This window comes from Acomys russatus, chromosome 7 (assembly GCF_903995435.1).
Source record: "Acomys russatus chromosome 7, mAcoRus1.1, whole genome shotgun sequence".
Classification (NCBI taxonomy): Eukaryota; Metazoa; Chordata; class Mammalia; order Rodentia; family Muridae; genus Acomys; species Acomys russatus.
In genome coordinates, this window is record NC_067143.1 from 22,900,795 (window position 1) to 22,924,420 (window position 23,626).

General features: G+C 45.9%; 1 protein-coding gene across 8 annotated transcripts in view; it reads left to right on the plus strand.

The window, feature by feature from the left end:
- Positions 1-23,164, plus strand: part of Ttc23 (tetratricopeptide repeat domain 23) — a 91,096-nt gene extending 67,932 nt beyond the window's left edge. For 3 of the 8 annotated variants that reach the window (XM_051148709.1, XM_051148710.1, XM_051148706.1), the window contains exons 8-12: positions 2,703-2,830; positions 7,104-7,253; positions 18,776-18,817; positions 21,738-21,820; positions 22,598-22,762. In XM_051148709.1, coding sequence (XP_051004666.1) covers positions 2,703-2,830; positions 7,104-7,253; positions 18,776-18,817; positions 21,738-21,820; positions 22,598-22,712 — 518 coding nt within the window. In that variant the 3' untranslated portion in view covers positions 22,713-22,762. Of the gene's footprint in view, positions 1-2,702; positions 2,831-7,103; positions 7,254-18,775; positions 18,818-21,737; positions 21,821-22,597; positions 22,763-22,851 lie in introns of those variants that run through there. The other 5 variants (XM_051148708.1, XM_051148711.1, XM_051148707.1 and 2 more) reach the window with 5 other exon arrangements.
- Positions 23,165-23,626: the final 462 nt, after the last annotated feature.

Genomic DNA, 23,626 nt, shown 5'->3' on the forward strand with positions numbered 1-23,626 from the left:
CCTCTTCCCAGAGAAGAGCGTCAAGGCAGCTGCCTAGGGTCCTACTCACAGAAGCACAAGTCACATTCGCGAGGGCTCCGTCCTCATGACGCAGTCACCTCTCAAAGGCTGTCACCTTGGAGGGTGGAATTTTGACATGAATTTGAGGGGGATCCAACATCTGGAACATAGCTCTGGCTGTATTTGTTTTTCTTTCTCTAATTTGCTCTTTAAAACTTGGCGAATTCCAAACTAATGCAAAATACATATCCAAACAATATAAACTTTAAACGTTTTATTTTCCACATTAGTTTTCTTTTGTTTCATACTAATTACACTTGTGAGGCTAGAAGGAGCTCAGATGGTGACGTGCTTGGTAGGAGAGAGAGAGGAACTAGCTTTAGATCTCCAGTGGCCACATACAAGCCAGGAATGGTGGCCTTCCACATATAAGGCCACATACAAGCCAGGAATGATGGCCTTCAACTATAACCCAGCAGTGGATCCAGCGGGTCCCTGGAGACCTCCAGCCAGCTAGTCTAGCTGAAATGGAAAGACTCACAAGCAGTGCAAGACCTTGTCCCAGAATATCATAGTAATAATGAGGCAGAGACAGGGGAAGATGCCCAGTCCAGTGCCAGCTTCTGGCCTCAATATACACGTGAGTATGCACACCTCCACACACGCATGTGTGCGCGTGCGCACACACACACACACACACGTACATGCACACATAGACACAAAAGTGTCCTAGTTATTTAAGTGCCTATTTATTAGCCCCTGGTTTTGAAGGTCAGATGTCTGTCAGAACAAGGCTGATTTCTCTGCTCAGGCTACAAACAGGAAGCCGCCAGCTCCGTTGTCATCTAGAGCCTGGACCGTCTTCTGATCTGTTGTTAACAGATTACAGTTTCTTGGAGCCACAGGAGCGAAGCCCTGGTCTTCTTGCTGGCCTGTGACTCCTCTAGGGTCCCTGTCCGTGTTGGAAATGGAGAGCTTCTTTCTTGTCACTCAGGCCCTGTGATGCTTCTGTGATGGCCACAAATCCCTGAGACAGGCAGCTTAGCAGGAGGAAAGGCTTATGTGGCAATGGTTCAAAAGTATCCATTTGTGTTGCTTTGGGCCTGTCAGGAGGCTGAATACCATGGAGGAGGCACATGGCAGAGAAAACTACTTACCACATAGCAGCCAAGAAGAAAGGAAAAACAGAAGGGAGCAACAGTAGCGTCAAGTACCCACCCTCAGTAGCATAGTTTCCTTCAGTTAGGCCCCACGTTTTAAAGGTCCCACCACCTGCTAATAGTCTGGAGACCAAGCCTTTAGCAACTGAGCCACTAGGAGACAGTCCAGACTCAAACCAAAACAGCTCCCAGTGTCTCTGACCAGCTGGAGAAAACCCTCTACGTTCAAAAACTGGGCTGTACCCAGCATAGCGGTGCATGCCTTTAATCCCAACATTCTAGACTGCGAGGCAGCTTGATCTCTGTGAGCTCCAGGACAGCCAGGGCTACACAGAAAATCCCTGTCTCAAAAACACAAAGCAACAACAACAAAAGCCCACGTGATTCCGTTGGGCCCAAGGGACGATCTCACTTTCTAAAAAGCCAGCAGAAACCTATGGTGTCACATGACACTCGAGACTTTGGCCCAGAGCCTCTGGGATGAGCAGCAGTTCAGATGTCTTTGAAGCACCACGCTGGCTTTTTTTTTTTTGCAGGGAGTTTCACTCAGCTTCCTACCACAAACGGGCTCCAGGCCTGCGCGAGTTTGGAACCTGCACTGCTGAGTGGATACACTGTTTTTTCCCAATAGGTCTGTGGACTGTTAAACTTCAGTTCCTTGTCTGCCACAGTTCGGCCCCTGTATTAAAGGCTTGGTCCCCAGCCTGTGACAGAACCTCTAGGCAGTGACGTTGGGAAGCCAGGTCCTTCCTGATTCTCTTCATGTCTACTTAGCACGACATGCTCCATCACTCGTCACATGCTCGCTCAGCCTGAACACAGCTGAGGCAACCGAGCTACTGGGTCACATACCAAAGCCTCTAAGAGTGTGAGCATAAAATTAACCTTTCACCCTTTACGTTGATTTATCTCAGGTATTTGGTTAAACAAGAGGGTTGAGTGTAGTCACCGCTCTGTTTTCAGTTCCCTTTTCATTTTCTGTGCCTGGGGTCTTCTTTTTCTTTCTTTTCTGATTGTCATTTACTTAAAACTATTTTTGTCTTTTTAACCCGTGTGTTTAGGGGTTTAGAATGGTCGGGGTTCTTCAGCAGCATATCAACCAGGTTTTCTAGGGGTTTGCTTTGTGTTGTGTGTATGTGTATCTGCTACAGGACTATATATCAAGATTACAGTTAGAGCCCATAAAACTATGTGAATTGTGAGGAGTGACTGATTTCTAGGCAGTCAACATGCAAATACCCTAGGGTGTTCGTGTCTGGGAACAGTTTCTCCTTTTCCACCCCGTTACCTTTTGCTTTCTGTATCACCAAGCACACCAAAATGTCTGGAAAATAAGGAAAGTAAGTTGCTGTGACCTTCTGAGATATAAATAATTTCTGCTAAAACAGGCAGATTAATGGACACAGGAGAGTCCCTTGAACTGGCGTCTCTAATCCCAAGGCTTATTTTTAAGTGTTCTGCCATCACTCACAGCATATTTGCTCCGTCTCTGCTTCAGATCTTTGAGCTATACTGAAGATTGTTGTGCTGTGCTCTTTTCAGATGTGGCCGAGAAGTATTTTCAGGAAAGCATGACTCATGCCAAGGATTCTGAAGGAACAGGAAGAGCCAAGTTTCTCTCGATTCAAGATGAATTTTGCAATTTTCTGCAAATCACTGGACAAAAAGAAGTGAGTGAGTTTAGGTCACACTTGTCAAGCTGTTCTCATGGGATGCCAAAGACTATGTCACTCAGCAAGCCTCTGTTAAGCACCTACTGTGCACATGGCATGTCCTAACCTGGGAGGGACCCTGGTACATAAATCAAGGAGCCAGTCCCGGGCAGCATAGAGATACTTCCTCTTAGAGACAGAGCTGGGAGAAAACGAATGCTACACCAACTATAAAAGATCACGAAGCACTGAGAACCCTGAGAACCCAGTGAGCAAAACCCTTCTCACTGCAGCCCGTGCTGCATCTAGCAGCGGTGCTGTGTGGCAGCCAGTGTGGCCAGTCCCGACCTTCTCACTTTGAGTACTGAGTGGAATTTTTATAACGAATGTAAAAACTACAGGGCACAGAGGGTTCAGTTCACTCTCTTTGCTGCTGGTTTGTTGCTCAACATCACCTAGAAAAGTAGAACAAGACCAGCGCTTGTACTTGTCAGACCTTATATCCTCCTGTGATAAAACTCCTGGGAACCTGTTTCCTGTAAATTGTAGCCATTCCAGAAAGAGACAGTAGATACCTCAGAGGTTTGGTGTGTGTGTGTGTGAGTGTGTGTGTGTGTGTGTGTGTGTGTATTTTCAGTCTAGCACACCATATCTTAGAGATGAAGACTAAAGGTGTTTTTCCCCACAACTCTTTCCTCGTCCTCCATCTCTCTTCTCCCACCTAAAGAACATGGGCTCTTATTCTGTATTTATGCAAGTCTGTCAGGCCAGAGTAGATCAACAGTCACCATGGCAAAGTGTTTCACTCTTCTTCCAAATCACCCAACCAAATAGAGAGGGGGACCTTGCTGGGCCCTTAGGTTCCTACCCCACACTCCTTCTTGCTCCTATAGGGATTTTGACTGTTCCTCATCACCTCCAGATTTCTTTAATACACACAAAGTTTGACATTTCCCCTGCTACCAGGCACCATCTCCCGTCAGGGCCCCTCTAGCATCCTCTCTTTCCCAGGTGCTTCGTGCTCACGTGCATTTGTCTAGTCTATTCAGACTTTAAAAACACACCCGAGCAGTGAACACTCATTTGGTATTCCAATGAGCCCTAATGCCCTCACAGCAAAGATGACACAGCCTTCCAGTGTCTCCGTTCTTCTGACAGGTCTAGGCTCACTTTGTTCCTCTCCCTAAGCTAATTCCTGTAATAGTAGCTTTTTCGTACCGTAAGGCATGTGTGGGTATGTATGCCTGTTCATGTGTGTGCAGATGCATATGCACACATTTGCACATATGTGGAAGCCAGAGAATAAGCTTGTATGCCACCCTCAAGAAGGCTACCCTCCTCCTTTAAGACAGTCTCTCATTGGCCTGTAGCTCACCAGATAAGCTAGACGGGCTAGCGAGCAAGCCCCAGGGATCTTTTTGCCTTTGCCCCGCTACCTCTGAGATGACAAGCCCATGCCAGCACACTGAGCACTTTTATGCGGGTTATTTATATGGGTATTTAATGCTGCTCATATGCAGCTGAGCTCTGTGAAAGCAGGGACCGTCTTGCTCACGGTGAAGTTAATGAGCTGATTCAGAGTGGATGCTTGGTTGTTGACCAGCTGATGCCTTAGCTTCCAGGGTTCATGTAGTCAATCTGCATTCCCGTCCTTCCTGCCATAGTGTAGGGGCAGCTGATGCCCAGTGTCACTGATGATGTGCCTTAGCTCCTTGCCCTAGTCACACACATAAGTAGCCTTGATTAAAAGATGTGCCTCACACTCCCAGACTGCCCTTGGAGGTCTTAACAAACCAGATCCTTCATTCCAGAATTATTCCCAGCCCTTCTGTGTTTTTGCAAGGATATAAAAGCTGCCCCTTCCTTAGGTGCTCGCAACCAAGGTAGGGTATATTGTTGAGAGGACACAACACGACCTGGGGTTCAGCCGGGTATCCCTGTGTGGCTTGCCCAGCCATACGTGATGGCCTCATGTTCTTCTCACCGTTGCTTGCAGAACCATCGGCAGGGAGCGTAGCAGGCATGTCTAACAAGAGCTGCTCCTGAGGAGCCTGCACAGATGAGCATGGCTTGTAGCTAAGCCAGATGTGGCCAGATGTGGTTACTGCCTGCTCATGGGCCAGCTTGCTCCAGCAGCAGGGTAACCTCTTGGAGGAAATTACCTTTACAGTATACAGTGAATGAAGGACCACTCTACTGCAGGCTAAGGTATTCTGTGAGAAGATACAAATGTTTGTCCCTGACAGGAGCTAGCCATCCACCAGCCTCGTCTCCCTCTTCTTCACCACATGCTTTGCTATGGTTGAGTGGATCTCCTCAACAGCCCCACAGAAGCTGTATGCTCCTCCTGGGCTCCCAGGTGCCCATGCCTTCTTCTCATCTAAGTCTTAATGTTTCTCGGCTCTCTCCATTAAGTTTTTCCTGTCTGTTTTCCATCATCATCAGAACATGCCTTTAACTTGATACACATCCATCTCTAGTTTCCTTAGTCAAGCTGAAACAGCATTAAAGGCTTCATTCAGAGACAGGATCGCTAGCACTTCTCACTGTCTCTGACAGTCACCTCCCCCAACCCTCGCTTCCGTCTGCATCCTGGCTCACAGGCGTTGGGAGGGGACGGGCACAGGCAGGTTGGCATGGAGGTCCCAGTCCTTTGTGGGCTTTCATGGGCCATACTTGGCAGATTACATGGCTGTTTTGCCTAAGAAATTGGCTTCTGCTCATCACCACGTTTAATGTGCTGGCCACAGTTCGTGACTCAAGATACTGCCAACACAAGGAACCATGTTCTTCATGCACACCTTTCCCTGTGTGTAGCACAAGATTGGGATGTGCCCCCAGGGCTGTGCTATGCGAAGCCCTTTCTGTGGTCCTGTCTTAATTTAGCTGTTGAATTCAGCATTAATGTTGTGCAGTCATAATTATGGGCGTTGTTGTTGTTGTTGTTCTTGTTATTGTTGACACTGAGTTCTTAGGTTTTGTGTATGTTTGTTTTGGTTGTTTTGTTTTGCTTTGCTTTGTTTTTTGAGGTAGAGTTTCTCTGTGTGGCCTTGGCTGTCCTGGAACTCGATCTGTAGACCAGGCTGGCCTTGAGCTTAAAGAGCTCTGCCTGCCTCTGCCTTCTCCCAAGAGTTGAGATTAAGTGTGTGTGCCACCACCACCTGGCTGTCATTGGGGTTTTTTGTTTTGGTTTGGTCTTTGAGACTGTTTCCATGTAGAAGATCTAGTTGGTAGTTCACAGACTTTTCCCCTGTATCTTGGTATCTGGACCAACTCATGTTTTTTTTCTGTCCCACATTGGTATAAATAAATAGGACAAAGCGAACAAAACAGTGGCGTCACGTTCCGTGGAGGGTTTATTTATTTTTTTTGCTTCCTAAGCATTCTCTGTGAGAACAGAAAGGCCAGAAGCATGACTTGCGAGTGCGGCCTGGGTCTCTCTGCTGTGGGAGCAGTAGTGCACAGAGTTGGGAGAGTGTGGGCCGAGAAAGGGCTGGGGCACAGAGTCCAGCTCGGCCATCGGTGAGCCCTGTGGACATGAGGATGCTCTCTGCTGCTGCTCTGCACCTTGGCCTCCTCCTGGGTCAGAAGAAGAGGAAGGTTGTAGATGTCTAAAAAAAGACATTGGATCACACATAAACTAAGCCCCTGGCACATAAGGGCTCCACGCAGGCTACCTCTGCTCAGTGGAACAGCTTTTGCAAGCTGACACAATGTCCTTGTTGCTTTCTTTCTTCATATTTTGTACTTTCTCTCCCACATATGACTGTGGTGCAGTTCTGAAGAACACTTTTCTCTAAAACGTTAAATGCATATCCATTTCATGGTTTCTCCTGAGAGGCACAGTTCTTACTCAGTCCCTGAACTTTTGTAAAGATTTCTTTTTCTTTTAAAAAATAATTTATTTTTATTTTATGTACATTGATGTTTTTCCTACACTTATGTCTGTGGGAAGGTGTCAGATCCCCTGGAATGGGCATTACAGAGAGTTGTGAGCTGCCCTATGGGTGCTGGGAACTAAACCCGGTTCCCTGGAAGAGTAGCCAGTGCTCTTAATTGCTGAGCCATCTCTTCAGCCCTTTATGTCTGTCTTTGTATGTGTATGAGTGTTTTGCCTCTTGTATATCTGTGCACCACTTACGTGCCTGATGCTTGCAGACCTGGAGTTACAGAGGTTGCGAGCTACCATGTGGGTGCTGAACCTGGGTCCTCAGCAACAATAGCAAGCGCCCTTAAGCACTGAGCAGTCTTTAGAACCTTTAAACCACACAGCATTTTCTCCTTTTCTCAGAGAGCCACGATGATACTGAGAGAGTCCCTGGAAGCCAAAGTAGGAGCATTCGGTGATTTCAGTCCCGAAGTGGCAGAAACATACCGGGTCCTGGGCAGGGCAGACCTGGCACAGGGAAACCACAGCGGAGCACACACAAAACTGAAAAAGGTAAAGTGGGGGACCGGCACTGACACGAAGTAAGACTCTTCCCTCAGTTGCCTCATCAAGTCCTTTCCCTCCACCATGCTTTTAAATGAAAATTTATAATGTCTTATTCATGTGGTAGATTTAAGCTAACATTTTCGGAGCAAAAATATTCCTCTAAAATACATTTAAAAAGTGAATTGTCAGTCAAGTTTGAGCACATGGATATTTTAAAGCTTTTTCATAGTGTAACTTACTAAGTCTTTCTTGTTACTGTGGTCTTTCTGCATAGCCAGTTCATGGAGGGATTCTGTCGTGCTTGTTTTCCTCTGTTTTCTTTAGAACCTGAAGTTTTTTTTGTGTAGCTGGGATAAGGTCTCATGTTCTCTTTCCCCCGCATACCTACCCATGGCAGAAATGCGCTGAATGTAGGCTTGCCTGGCCCACCGCTGCTCCTGACACAGGTCTAGGAGAGGATACACTAATCCCCACCTGCACTTGGGTCTGTCTCTGGATTTCTGTTCCAGCCTGCTCATCCCTATTTACTTCGGTGTTAGTATATCACAGTTTCAGTTATTGGGAGTCTATGGAATGATTTAATGTGAGGCAATGCAAGACAGCCCTCATGACCTTTCCCTATTGGGGTTTCTGGACACTTGATTGCTTTTCTACATTATATATATATATATATATATATATATATATATAAATATAAATATATTATATCTCACTATATAGAATGAGTTTGTTTTTATTATTTATAAATAAATTAAATTTTGGGAAAACTGACATTCACATTATGTTGAGTCTTTCTACTCAAGAACAAGGGCTGCATCCTGTTTGTTCATGTCTGCTTTGTGTCTCTCCTACATATGGAAAAGTGTTCAGCCTCTAAGTTACACATATTTTAACTGTATTTTTATGCATTTAATTATTACTACTGTATGTGGGGATTTCTTCATTATTACATACTTTTAGTTATTTCTGTGTATCTAAGGATTATTGGGATTTGTATTTTAATTTTATAACCTTTCAAACTAGCTTAGTTTTTTTTATTGCTTGAATTAGTTTGAACATTGGTTCTCTGCAATTTTTTAGGTATACTATTATGTCATCTGCAAATAGACATAATTTTTCTTTATGTTTTTCCATTCTATGCTTCTGACTGATTTCCTTTATCTAACTGCATTGACTCCCATGTGCGGCACAATAGCAAAGAGTAGAGGAGATAGCAGGATCCATTGCCTTCTTCCCAACTCACCAGAAGCCTCTCCAGACATTCTCTACTTAAGAGATGTTGACTTGGGGCTGGAGAGATGGCTCAGAGGTTAAGAGCACTAGGTGCTCTTCCAAAGATCCTGAGTTCAATTTCCAGCAACCACATGGTGGCTCACAACCATCTATAATATGATCTGATGCCGTTTTCTGGCATGCAGATGTACGCATAGGGAGAACATTGTATACATAAGAAATACATCTTTTAAAAAAGAGAGATGTTGACTTTAGGCAGGGCGTAGGTAATCCAGGGGTCAGGAGGCAGAGGCAAGTGGATGTCTGAGTTTGAGGCCAGCCTGGTCTACAGAATGAGTTCCAGGATGACCAGAGCTACACAGAGAAACCCTGTCTCTGTCTCCACAAGGTGTGTGTGTGTGTGTGTGTGTGTGTGTGTGTGTGTGTGTGTGTGTGTGTGTGTAGAGAGAGGGGGGGGGAGAGAGAAGGGGGAGAACTTTAATACTGTGGTTTATATATTTTTATCATGCTAAGATTTCTAGTTTCATGAGTCTTTTTAAAATTAGAAATAAATGTCAATTTTTATCAGTTTCTTTCCCAGCATTAGCAGGGATGACCATGAGTCCTTTTAGGTCACATCATACAGTAAATGACATTATGGTATCACATCATACTTGCCTTCCTTGAATAAATACCACCTCGCCCTCCACTTTGGCCAGACTAGATTGTTTTTCTAGAATGATCTTATCTGAGTCTGTCTTGTACTATGACAATAAAATGCCAGAGACTGAGGAACTTAGAAAGAATAGAAATGTCTTTCTTGTAGCTTTAGAGGCTAGGAAGTCGGAAGTCCAGGAGCTTACCTCTGAAGGTGGCTTCTTTGTTTTGTTCATTCAAAGGCAAAAACAGAAGGGCAAGAGAGGCAGGGGGCGAAGGGAGACTGAAGTCAGACTATCAGTGAGCTTCCACTCAAGATTACAGTGCAGACAATTCACAAAGGCACAAGCTTCTGGGACTCGGTGTATTGGGAATTAAATTTTCAACATGTTGTTTCTCAAGAGACGTTCTGAAATCTTAGCAGTTGTTGAATCTACTGGCTGTTATTTATTTTAGGGCCTCTGCTCTGATATTTGTATGTTATATTTAAGCATCAGTGTTGTAGTTGCTTCAGAAAAAAATTAAGAAATTCACCTCAATTTTTCATATACAAAATTGCATGGTGTTTAAAAATTTATGTCTCTTAGGAAACCATTTAGGCTGCTTCTTTTGTTGTCGAAAAATGTCTTAAAATTTGTTTCCATTTATTCTACAAAAGGTGGGCTATTAAAGGTTTCTATCAGTAATTGAATCATTTTGGTAAATAATATTTTCTAAGTAGTTAACTACTTCATTTACATATTTTTATTTGTTTATATAAAATATGCAAAGCAATCTCAGGAATTGTTTAAATCTCCATTTTTAGTAGTTGTTTCCCACCATAGCCTTGGGGCAGTCTAATGAGGCCAGGTGCAGATGAGCGGTCATGTCTTACCTACCTAGCAACCTTGCCCATTATACTATCTGCAAGGAAGGGCCTGGCCTCTCGGATGGTAAGTCAGTGGTGTCAGGATGCATTGCTCTTCAGCAAAGCTCAGCTCTTCCTTTCCTTCCAGTGATTGGCAGATGCCAGTCTTGATGCTTCTGCATTGTGGTCCCTAGAGTGGGACCAGAGCCTGGAGGTCTACATGCCTGTCAGTTTCCTCAGAGGACTGCAGGGTCTTGCTGTGGCTGACACTGCAACCCTCCAGAGGGCTCAAAACCCAGCCGAGCTTCAAGAAAATTTCAGGTCACATCACCCTCAAACTCACAGTGGAAGGTGACTTTTTCTGCCTCTGGTTTGGACTCATTAACCCTGAGTCCTGACAGCAGCAGCTCTGATGTACTGACGCTCTCTGGCTACTGCCAGCATCAGAGACAAGCAAGAAACTGTGAGGGAATGCTGTACATGCTATGCTAGGGCAAGTTCTTACTCCTCACTTGCTCTCATCTGAGGACACGCCTGGCCGCCCTGTTGACATAAGGATGCAGACAGGGACTTTAAACATGCCTTTCTCATCTGCTGCCTGGAGTTTCTCACTGGGCTTTGGGAAGCCAGCAGCTTTCTAAAAGCGATTAGCTAAGTGTTTGTCTTATTTTTATCACAACAGGCTCGCCTCTGTGTTTTCATCTCAGAAGCCAGACTCCACCAAGGGTAGATTTTCCAGATGTTCCCGAATGTGCTAAATGGTCCAGATGTGGGCCCAAGGTCATGGTGGTAAACAGGAAGGCTCCAGAAACAAAGCAGACAACAGATTGAATTACCAAAAAGGAAACTGAATTATTGGTTTGTCTTTTAAAGGCATCTGCCTGCAGGGGAATATTGGAGAACTCTGTGGGCTCCAGATGGAAATTTCCACAGCACAAACTCGCTCCCTTTGGCAACATAGAGACCTATTTTGATACTCAGTCAGGTGAAAGGCTGCAGAAACAGTCCCTGTGTGACTGTTTCCTAGGTCAGTAATATCTTGGGTCTATTATAGCAGGCCCAAGTTCAGTATGATGTTCACTTGGGGTGCAGCTTTCATCTGGCCTCCCTACTAAGGACAGCCATTGGCGGGGTTCAGCTCGTTACTCCACTGTGTCACAGCTAATCAGCTCTTAACATTCCTGTAAAATAATAGCAGTCGCCAAAACCACTATAATGAATTTTTAAAGAAACAAGCTAGAAAGCCCGGCGTGGCGGCGCATGCTTATAATCCCAGCAGAGGCAGAGGCAGGTGGATCTCTGTGAGTGTGAGGCCAGCCTGGCCTACAAAGTGAGTTCAGGACAATCAGGGCTACATAGAGAAACCTTGTCTTGAAAAACCAAAGCCAAAACAAAAATTCAAAAAAACAAAACAAAAAGTAAACAAACAAACCCCAAGCTGGAGTTATATAGAATGTAGATGAGAAAGTCAATACCAACAGACTCTCCCATGGTCCTGCATCAGCACTGGAGAGTAAGCCATGCTGTCCCTGGACTTCCTGCAGCCAGCCACTCAAATCTCCCTAGATGATGTGCTTTGTGAGCAGCTCGTGGACCCACCCTGCACCGATCTGCCTGCATTTGCTCCTCAGTGGCCCACAAAATTTACTTTCCCTTTAGACTGTTTTCCCCCTTTGGATATTCCAGGAAACGCAGAGCCAAATTGAGAGTCCCTAAGGCCCTCTACATCAGAAACTCATTTTTATGTGTAGATCCTGTTTTTCTGTGCTCCTTGCTTTCCTAATTGTCTCACTGAGCCATTCTTGGGATGTGGCTGTCCCTTTTCTTTAAAGAGAGGAAGGTCTGAGTTAGGGAGATAGCTTGCCACAAAAGCAGGAGGATTAGAGTTCAAATCTCCGAACTAATGTAAACACGAGCCAGGTAGCACATGATTCTGACTCCTCTGTGGGGAAATGGGAGACATTGATAGGAAAGTCCCTGGAAGCCCCTGGGCCAGCTAGCCTGGGGTGTGCAGCATAAGCAAGAGACCCTGCTTCCAAAATGTGGAAGATGAGGACCAGCTCCTTAGGCTGACTCTAACCTATATGCACATACCATGACACACACCTGCCTGCACTTACATATGCCCATGCACGCATGCACACACACCTCTATAACACATACACACAAACGATATTCCATACACAACACACACACACACACACACACACACACAAACCATATTCCATACACATACACACAGACACACATATACAAACTATATCTCCATACACACACACAAACCATATTCCCCCCCCACACACACACACATACACACACACACACACACACACAGTGGCTTTTAAGGAGAGAGGAAGGTCATAATGGTGTTGCCTTTCCTTAAGCTGCACTCCCTGGTGGAGAAGAGATGTTTTAAGCACCGGCTCTTTGAAGATGTTTGTAACTTGGCTGGTGGGAAAATGAGAACTGATATTCCAAGGAGTTACTCATTCGTAACTTACTGTTTGCAAATCACGGAGTCTCCGTTGCCTGTGGTAGACTCAAGGAAATCTGAATTCCAGGTCTGCAGGAGAGAACTTTGCCTCAACCCCCTGGCAGCCCAGCCTCTGTGTTCGTTGACCCCTAGGAAACAGAATGCCCTGGACCCAGACTGCCCATGGGCCAACCCACGCCCCTTCCTAAGATCTTAGAGCTCTTTCTGCAGCTTCACGGTGCACAGTGCTTTAGACCTTCCATTGGCATCAAGGTTTACAGGAGATAGACAGACACAGAGGACAAGGCCAAACCCCAACTGCAGAGTGTAATCCTAAGCAGGCTCACTGGGCAGGAGGTAGGAACAGCAGGCGCCAGTGGCACAAGGTCTGGAAGGACCCACCAGGATTGCTGAGCCCCACACCGGCAGGAAGGCAGGCAGCGCACGGGCTCAGCAGTGTGGGCATTAGAACAGAAGCTCTGCTGGGGGGGGGGGGAAGGGGGGGGGGGGAGGGGGACCTGCAGCTGGGTCTACCTGAGCAGCAAGTCCTGCTGATGCCCTTGTTGTCTAAATAACTGTGTCGCAGTTGTCCTGGAGAAGGGTGATGGTAGTGGCCAGAGGATGGAGCAAAGTCGTGGGGGAGTCAAGAGATGTCAATAAAGTCAGAACCCACAGCAGGTGACAACCTGCAGGTGAGGAGAGGCAATGACAAGGAGGGCATGCATCCACACTGTGGCTAGCACCAGGGATGACTTACTCCCTTCAACCCTCCCTCATCTCCCATTTCCTCTGCAGCCCAGGGGTCCCCCTTTTCACCTTATCTGTCTTTTTGTTGCTGGAGGCTCCTACCCACCCATCAGTGTGGTGTCCTCAGGTCATGGGCCTAATTGTCTTTGTAGGAGGGGAATTGCAGGCCTCCACCCTTTCTGCTTCCCCATGGCCTCCGTCTGACCGTCTCAGCACCTGGCAGCCCTCAGATCCACCATCAGCTCTGCGTGTACCCTCGGCCACCACCACACCCACATTTCACTCCTTCTCATGGCCCCATGTTGCTGCTGCTGCTTTGACTGCTGCTGCACTTCCTCTTTCCTCTCCCCTCCCTCCTCCTTTTCTTCTTCTTCTTCTTTATTTTTGTTCTTACTGAAAATTATTACAACATATTTGTGTGATTTAAAATACTATCACTGTTCATTTGCTTATTTTAAGATTGTTTTATTTTCTGTTTGAGTATTTTGCCTGCATGTATATATGTGCATCGCATGTGTTATATTTAATAAGTAGATATAAGATATAAGGTGAGATAAGGTATAAGGCATAATAAGGTACCAGGCAGCAGATATTATGTTGTAGAGGAGTTTATTGAATGAGCATAGGGAAGAAGGAAAGAGAGAGAGAGAGAGAGAGACAGACAGACAGACAGACAGAGAGATAGAGACAGAGACAGACAGACAGACAGACAGATAGAGACAGAGACAGACAGACAGACAGAGAGGAGAAGGGGGTAGAGAGAGTGGGGGAGAGAATAGAGGAGTAAGAGAGGGGGCCATGTGGACAGTTTATCCTTTCATATGGCCCTGGGTAGGGCCACACCCCCAATGGCAGGTAAGCAGTGACGTCATAGGTAGGCCGACTGAAGAACTCTAACAACATGCATGCCTGGTCCTCACAGAAGCCAGAGAGAGAGTGTGGTATCCCCTGCAACTGGAGTTACAGATAGTTGTGAGCTGCCGTATGGGTGCTGGGACCTGAACCTAAGTCCTCTTCTCTGCAAGAGCAGCCAGTGCTCCTAGTTATCGGGCCATCTCTCCAGCCCCTATTTATCAGTGTTTTGTCCCCACGTGTCTCTGAAAGCTCTGAGAGCATGACTGACGCCTGCCCTACTACTGAGGTTGGCACAAGGTCGCTGTGCTCCAGTGGCCGCAGGAAGGATATAGAGGAAGTCGTGGGCTCTGACTGACTCAGGGAAACCAGGGCCCAACCCTGCTCCTGCCCCACAGTGCTGGCTGATGAACTGTTTTGGCCGATGCGTTCAGCTCCAGGTTACTCTTTCTCCCTACCTGGCAACCATTAGTAAATGTGCATATGCTGTGGTATCTTCAAGCATAGAGGACACTTCACATTAGTGCACATTAAGGTTTCTAAAATATTTTCTCTAATGTATTAGGCTTCATGTGTTAACATGAAAACAGAGGCACAATTCCTCAGTTTATGAGTCGTTTATCCTCTACAGAAGTATTAATCTGGCATCAGATAATGTGTGTGGCACGTGCAGTGGTTTGTGCTCAGGCTGGGAAGTGACTCAGCCCACTGGCTGAGTGCTCCGCGCACAGGCATGAGGACCTGAGGTCAGATCCCAGCACCTACAAAATTACAGGTGGCTTACACCCGAGTCCCAGTTCTGGAGTGTGCTGGCTCATTTTCTGTCTGCTTGACACAACATAAGTTCACCTGGGAATACAGAACATCCGTTTAGGAAATGCCCCAACTAGACTGGCTTGTGGGTAAGCCTGTGTTACATTTCTTGATTGATAATTGATGTAGGAGAGCTCAGCTCACTGTGGGTGGTGCCACCACCAGGCTGGTAGTTCCAGGTGCTATAAGAAAGCAGGCTGAGCAAGCCATGGTGAGCGAGCCAGTAGGTAGCACCCCTTACCGGCCCGTGCATCAGTTCCTGCCTCCAGAATCTTGCCTTGAGTTCCTACCCTGACTTCCCTGGATGACATAAAGCTTGTAAAATGAATTACACCCTTTCTTCCCCGCATTGCTTTCAGTCAGTGTTTATCACAGCCATAGAAACCTTAACTAAGACACAAGACAGAATGTTCCTTGGGGCTTGTTAACCAGCAATTCTAGACAATCTGTGAGCTCCAGGTTTGGTGAGAGAACCTATCTCAAAAAGGAAGTGGACAGCGATTGAGGAAGATACCCAACATTGACATTTGACCTTCACACATACATGCGTACCGTGCACTGCACACCCTTGTTCACACACAGACATGGACAGCACACACTTGGGTGGGGAACAGTGACCACAGATCCTCAGCATGACAAGCTTGGCTTGGACCCTTGCCAGGAGTGACAAACTTGTCTTTCTCAGTTTTCTATTACAGGGTCATGTAGCTCGTCATTTAAATGACTCCTTAGTTGGAGCCTTGACTGTTCTTTCTCCCATCAGCACGTTCATTATCTGAGTTCCTCCATAGAAATGATGACGTAATTCCAGAGGGCAAGGGGTGATAGACACCGGAGATACCATGTCTCAGCAGTGCCACTGGAGGAAGAATGCCCTAAGCAACAGCAGCCTGCTTTCAGAGGTTCCTCCCAAATAGATTTCCTTGTGTGTTTGTGTATGTGAGGTTTTCATTTGTTTATTTTAAAGCCAGCATGTAGACCGGCTAACCTCCATGCCATGGCTGCCCATAAGCCCACCTTCTGTCCTCACTGGGAAGGGTGGCAGTGCAGAAGCACAGAGGCCTGCCACAGTGAGGAAGGCAGCAGGCTGATGGCTCCATCTCAGCTTCCTGGGCCTTAGAAAAGTTGGTGCCCAGGTGCAAGATTATCTCTTTTCTGCCCTGGCTCCATGAGTCACTGAGAGACTGGGAAAAAGCACCACAGAGTGGAAAGGCATCCTCCTACCCCTGAACTCCCCTGGGGAGCAAGTCTGGAGGTCTGCAGTGCCACTCAGTGCAGACAGCTTCCTTAGTGCATGGTTCAGAACTGCCAGGTCACTGGAGCCAACCACATCTTAAAGCAGCACGTAAAGGGCGGGGGAGATGGCTCCATCGGTAAAGTGTTTGCTCTGCAATCATGAGAGCCTGAGTTCAGATCCCCAGCACCCACCTAAAACTTTAGGTGTGGTAGTACGCACCTGTGATCCCAGTGCTGGGAGACAGAGGCAGGAATATCCTTGGAACTTGCTAGGTAGCCCATTCTAGGCCTTGCCTCAAAAATATAAGATACACAAACACACACACACACACATACACACACACAAACACACATGGTCACACCTATTTGTGCATACACTCATACATACATGCACATGAGCTCCATATAAGAACTTTCTTTCACTCCTCTGCTTGGCTTGTCATCCCGGGTGAGCAAGGTAGACTCTGGAGACTGCTGCAGGCACAGGGAAAGCAGATTTTCTCAGCATCTCTTACCAGGGAAGAAAAGCTCCCTGTCTGGTTTTTAAGGAAAAACAGAATCAGCCCAGGTTGCAACTCTAGCAACCTATGCATATAAAAACTAGAGACCAAGAGCAACCTTGCAATGGCAGCTTTGCTTTGTAACTGAGAAATGCTGTTTAAAGAGGGGTACATCGGTGTCTTGCTACAACAGAGCACAGGGCACCTTTACTCTGGTGGAGAATGCTCTGACACCAAGGCTTGATGGGCCTTGACATATAACTAGCTCAGCCAGGTGGCGCCAGCCCTGCCTCCCAGCAGCTTCAATTAACATTTATTGACTTTGATTCTGTCATTGTCTCTAGTTTTAACAGAAGAATCAAAACAGTACCCTGATCTCTCTCTCTCTCTCTCTCTCTCTCTCTCTCTCTCTCTCTCTCTCTCTCTCTCTTTCTCTCTCTCTCTCTCTTTCTCTCTCTCTCTCTCTCACACACACACACACACACACACACGCACACGTTTAAGCAAATTCAGCTAAGTGGAGCAGGGCACTGAAGAATTCAACTTGTATTCCTTAGGTAAATACACAGATACACAGCTATTAAAACAGCCTCTATTAGGAGCTGCAATAGGTCACTCTGCTCTTTTAAAATCGTACCCTGGTGCACAGCCCCCTGAGTTTTGTGTGTGTGTTCGTTTACTTGCTTGCTTGGGCATGGGGCTCAGTTGGTAGAACACTCGCCTACCATCCCCAGCACCACCTAAACTGTGTGTGTGCGTGACCCTGTGATCTCAGAGCTCAAGAGGTAGAGGCAAGAGGGTCAGAAGTTAAGGTCATCCTTTGCAGCATAGCTAGTTCAAAGCCAGCCTGGGGTAAAGGTGACACTGACTAGGAACGAAAGAGTTAGCAGGTGAGCTTCCTCATGTGAGGTCACCATCAGTCCCACCCCACCCCCACCCACCCACACCCCACCCACACCCACCCACACCCCACCCACACCCGTGTTGGATTAGGCTGGTAAACCTACCTTTTCGATGTCGGCATAAACGGGTCTTCAGCATCCCATTCTTCAAACATCCCTGGGGAAAGCTAGTTTTAGTTTCATAAAATTGTTTTTAGAGCTTTTTTTTTTTTTTTAAAGGATGACTTTCACCAGCTCATGTCAGAAAATATGAAATCTGAAACATTGCTATTCTATTAGGACATATGATTTGAAGGCTATTTTTATATTTAAAAAGGATTATAACAAGGCGAAATTTGGAAAATAGAGAACAGTACAAAGACAACCTAGAAATTTCCCCATTTTTCTTCTAATGAAAACACTACTTCAAATCATTCTATAATAGTAGTATTTAATATATAAATTATACTGCTAGGTATAAAATAAAGTATGGGTTCTTTTTAAATAAAAATAAGACTTTTATTTCTTTTTAAATGAATAAGGCAGATGTGTTTTGTTTTACTTATGTTAACTATATTATATTAATGTTTTCCTTTTTTTTTTTTTTTTTTTTTTTTTTTTTTTTTTTTTTTTGAGATGGTCTCATGTATCCCAGGCTGGCCTCAAACTTCATATGTAACCAAGGACAACCTTGATTTCTAAGACACCTGTAGTGTTGGGATTACAGGCATGCACCACTACACTCAGTGGTACTGAGGACTGAAACCAGGGCTTGATACGTGGTAGGCAAGCAGTGCACTAACTGAGTGGTCAGTCTCTCAAGGTCATCCTCCCTACAGAGGGATTTTGAGGCTAACCTGGGATGTTAAAAATAGGAAAGGTATCTGTTAAAGTATATATGAAGTATAGCTTTTCCTGCATGGGTTTCTGCCCTGCCTCTTTGGGTACTGGAATCATCAATAAGGTTGGGAGGAGAGGGTTAAGGATCCACCACCCCTGTCTACTTTTTGACATCCTTTGCATCTCTTTAGCTGGAATTGTAAGCAGATGTCTTTTGTGAGGATGTTAGCCTTGGGGTGGGAGATGCATTTCTACCACCAAGAGAAGCATCTTGGAGTGTCTCGGACAGAGTCCCAAACTCATCCCCTCTCTGCACTAACTTCCTGCTGCCAGGGAAAGTGATCTGAGCAGAAGGCCTAGGGACCATAGTAGAGCCTGTAAGACCCCAGGGAAATCTGCCCCAACCTTATCACTTACCTTCTCATTCTTCCTGGGAATTTGTGACTATTTACCAATTGTCTCTTCCCTAGGGAATTAGGGGCCAGGGAGAAGACACTTCAACCACCAAAGAGGTAGGATGGAAATCTCACCCGTGTTGTGCAGTTCATAGAAGCCATCTGTTCACCAGAGTGAACTGAGACCTCATCAGACTGTCTCAAAGACTTACTATATTGTCAGTCAAAGTCTAATGCTACAGTGAATGAATTAACACCAAGCCCCGCTGACTTCAGCTGGTGTCAAAGTGAGCTGCATTGGAGCACTCATAAATATGTACACAGGAAAGCTGGGACGGGTTTAAAATTAGACCTGCTCCTTTAAACCCAGTGAAGGCACTCCTGTTCATAGAAGAGAAAAAGAAAGTAGGCTCTGGTGGGAAGAGTGAGATCTTAAGCCTGGCAGTGGGGAGGGGAAGCATGCCCACTGTCTGTTTCTCAGTGACTCCCCTCTGCCCTGCTGTGTGGAGTGAGCAAGGAGGAGGTGCATTTAGGCTTCTGTGTGCTGCTTCCCGCACTGAGGGCTGGAAGAGGCTTTGTTGGATTATTACGACTGTCCAAAGCATGTTCCATCCCTTCCCTCAAAACAATGTGTCTGCCTCAGACTTCCTGAAGTTGTAAGCTCATGTGGTATATCTGTGGGTGAAAGAGGCCCTGGAAAAGTCCCTAGTATGAGAAACTTCTCACCAATGCCAGGCAGAGACCCCTGTACAGATTTAGAAAGGCCAAGGCCTGTTGCACAGAGGGACTGAGATCCTTGCATTAGCAGAATTTGAATTATGAACCAGATAAAAAAAAGAGAGAGAGAGAAGGAGCCTGTTACTATGTCATGTGATTGATTCAGCCAAGAAACAGGGAATGGTTTCTGTTATTTGAAAAATAAAATCCCATCATATTTATATCTGCTACTTCCATCCTCCACAAGACAAGACTCACAATCTCAGCCCCTAGTTGGGCAGCCCTGAGATCTCCATGGCTTCTACAGACAAGGCATGTGGGCTGTGTACATCTTCATTTTCTTAAAGACCTAAAAATGGTGAGCAGGTGCGAATGGGTGAATGTCTGCTCAGGCCGCACTCCTTTCTTTGTGATTCAAGCAGTTTAACCAGGGAGAAAACGTCAGTCTTTAAAATATGTTAAGAAATAGTTCAGGTATGCAGGAAAGTTTGTAATGGAAAACAAATGCCTTTGAACTTACTATATTCAAAGTAAGAAACAAAGATGAGCCGCACAGATGAAGTTCCTCTAGCCCTCTCCTCTGCCCAGACAGCTACTGTCTTGAATTTGACTTTGTCCCCATGTGCATGCTTGGTTTTGTCATGTTTTGAACTTCTTATAAAACTCCCTGTGATTATGCATTTATTTGCAATTCTTTTTTTGTTTTTGTTTGTTTGCTTGTTTGTTTACTTTTAAAACTATAACTTGTTACTCTACCTTGGTATGCTTGTCATTTTTCTGTGTATGTAGAAACATTGTTTTTTTTTTCTTTTTGTTGAAAATTATTTTTTTCTCACATAACATATACTGATTACAGCTTTCCCTTCTTCACCATCTCTTCTCCCATCCAGATTCACTCCTTTTCTGTCTCTCATTAGAAAACAAACAGGTACATCACTCTTTACTTAACTCTTGCTTAAACTTGATTGACTATTGCTGAAGTGTCTACAGAGGGACACACCAATTCAAACACCCACATCAATGGTTCTTGTTATCTTTCCTTTGGCATCCTGATGGCATCAGAGTATAAAGTTTCCAATTTCTACAAAACGCGCTCTTTAGTTTTTGTTTGCATTTCCAGTGATTCGTGAGGTGGGGCTTGCTTATTGGGCAGTTGTCTTTCGACTCTTTGAATAACTCCATTCTTCAGTCACTCTTCCCTCGGGAAGCTGGAGGTTGTTACCATCGGCCCTCATTACCTCACAGGCGGTCTCAATGTGTTCTGAATGCTAACACGTGGGACGGTGCCTGCGGAAACCTCCCCTCACTCCTGTTCTTTGCTTATGGCTGAGCTTTGCTGCACAGCTGTTGATCATCTTCACGCAGTTGGTTACCTTTCTTCAGCAGTTTGGATGTGTAGAGCTTGACTCAAGAAACAGTTACTATCTCCAGCCCAGGAGGCTGGTGTCCTCGGCACTTTCACAGGAGAACCCCCTGGTCCGCATTTCACATTTAACTACTTAACTGTTTCAGGGTAATTGTTTTTTCTGTTTTGTAGGAGCTAAGTTCCATTTTCTTTCCTTTGCAAAAGTGTGGTCCTAATGCCATCTATTAAGTACTCATCACTGGCCCTCCAAGGACAGTCCATTAGCTACCAAGTACTGAGGCCCCTCGCACCTTTCCCTTTGGTCTACTTGACACCCAAGGAGGAAATGCTTGTTGTCTTCATCCCTATAGTTATACAGAAACGTCGCAAAGCGAATTCCTCCACCTCATTCTTCAGACTTACTTTGGCTATTTTTAGTACTTCTTTCATCTTTATCCTTTCCTCAACTTTATCCTGACTGGGCATAAACAATAAAATGTCAAAATTTTAGCAAAATAAGGAAATTAAGCAAAAGCCAGCCAATGCATTTGCCTTGCTTTTTAAAAGTACCACTTTTAAGGCAGGCAATGGTGGTGCATGCCTTTAGTCCCAGCACTCGGGAGGCAGAAGCAGGCGTATCACTGTGACTTTGAGGCCAGCCTGGTCTACAAAGTGAGCCTAGGACAGGGCTCTGTTACACAGAGAAACCCTCTCTCAAAAAACAAACAAACCCGAGTTTTAAATGCATGCTTGCACACAGAGGTTTGCGAAGTAGCATTCAAACTGTACGCTTGTGTCTTGGATTCCTAAGAACATCCACTTTAAAGGTCAGGCTGTCCCTAGAGAAACCCCCCAGAGGGCACTGATTCTATCACAGCATGGGTCTAAGAATGAAGCCCTCTGTGTCTAGTTCAAAGGAGGCCTTTCTTCCCTGTGACATTTCCTAACCTCACGACAATTCTTTGGTGTTTGCAGTGTGCTCAGATTGAGACGTTCCTGTACGGCTCGCAGGACAAGAGGACTGTGTCCACCCAGCAGACCCTAGACACAATGTCCAAGTGAGTCAGCTTCCCTTCCATCTCCTCTGAACACCATGTCCCACCACTATTCTGAACCCCAGCCTGGTATTAAACGGTTCTGTGGAGTCTCATTGCCTTCCCATGACATACAGTTAAATGTAAGAACAGGTCCTCTGAGAAGCCAGCTAGAAAACACATTCCTTGCCCCAGTATTAGAAAGGAATTTATTCTTCAATTAATGTTGAGCAAGTCTGGCTCTCATCCTCTCACAGACCAGTCCCTGTAGGTTTACACACTTGCAGGGAGGGAAGGCCCTGCCTCTGGAACTCTTCCTTGGGCTTTCCTCTCAGGAGTGGGTGTTAGGGTGTCACCACTGTACCTTGAAGACAGGGCCCTATGTCTTTCCTCAGCAGAGGGAGAAATGTGGCACTCTGGGGAGGGCTCCTGTTGCACAGAGCAGGCATCACCTGGGAGCCTACAGGCCAAGGGTCAAGTCGAGGTCGGGAAATTACAACAGTGCCCTTCACTGGAGGCACAGACCAGCCAGAAAGGATACCATCCCCTTTTAGGGTGGGATAGTTGGGTTAGCAAAGATTCCACCCTGCCCCCCGAACCTGGACAATCTTCTCTTGCCTCAGCTTGGTGAAGATGGCTGCAAGGCATGAAAAGAGGAGAAACACACTTCATGTTTATGTTCCTGGGCCATGACTCGTCTCTCATCTGCACACCCTCCTGGGGATTCTTCATAGCAACCAAGGCTGTGGGAACTCTGAGGATCTGAGGGGCCATACTCACCCATGTTCTTTCTGCCTACAGGATCCCCGAGGCTGCCGTGAAGTCAAGGCAGTCTCTGAAAGCCAAAGTAGCTTTCTGCACCAGTGTCCCTCAGTACACCATGCCAGGGAAGGCCAAGCACAGTGTAACAGACTGATAGCATCCCCCCTCACCGCCCCAGAGAACACTCTGAGAAAGACTTGGCATTGCTTTTAGGGTGCGAGACAAAGCTCCCTCTGGCCAGAAGGCAGAATGTAGCAGTTACTGCAGATTCTTAAGGCTGTGCGCTCCATCAGGCAACGGCCAACCGTGACCCTCACACTCCTCAACTGTGGACACCCTTCAAGATGAGAAGGTGCTCCCTTTCTCCTGGCTGCCTTTCCCCAAAGAGAATCTTCCCGTCATCTCGGCTGAGGCCGAAAGGCTCTTCTGAAGTTGGAGCCTCACGTCAGGAAAGGAGACTCACCTGATCACAGGCAGAGGAACCCGGTCAGAGCTGCTTCTGGGGCAGGGAGACTCTGCACAATGCCTTCCTTATAGGAAAGTAAGAATAACCAAGAAGAAATGCCAATAAAGAGAAACGTGTGCTTGTGTCACTTTGTGTGTTTATCATGAAGACTGGAGCTTGCGAGGTGGCTCCCTCTGTGACAGGGTGCTTGCCTGGCCGCCATGAAGCCTGTCATGACTTGAATGTGAAGTGTGCTCCTCATAGACTCATGTGTTAGAGCACTTGGCCCCCGCGGTTGGGAGGCCTTGAGGTAGGAGTCTAGTTGGTGAAGTGGGTCACCGGAAGTGGCCTTGAGGTTTCTTTTTTTTTTTTTTTTTTTTTAATATTTTATTTTATTACACATGTATGAGACAAACTACATACAGCAGGGAGAACCATGTGACAATCATGAGAATAATGAGTTCTATACATGTTACATTCATAGTGACTTGGCCATCTGCGTTCGTCTCGTTTGAAGCAAGTGTCTTTCCTGTCTTGTTGGGTCTAAATTTCCAAATGAGATTCAATATTTATCCTATCTCAACTCTAATAGCTTAACTTCTTTATCTTGATCTGCCTTGAGG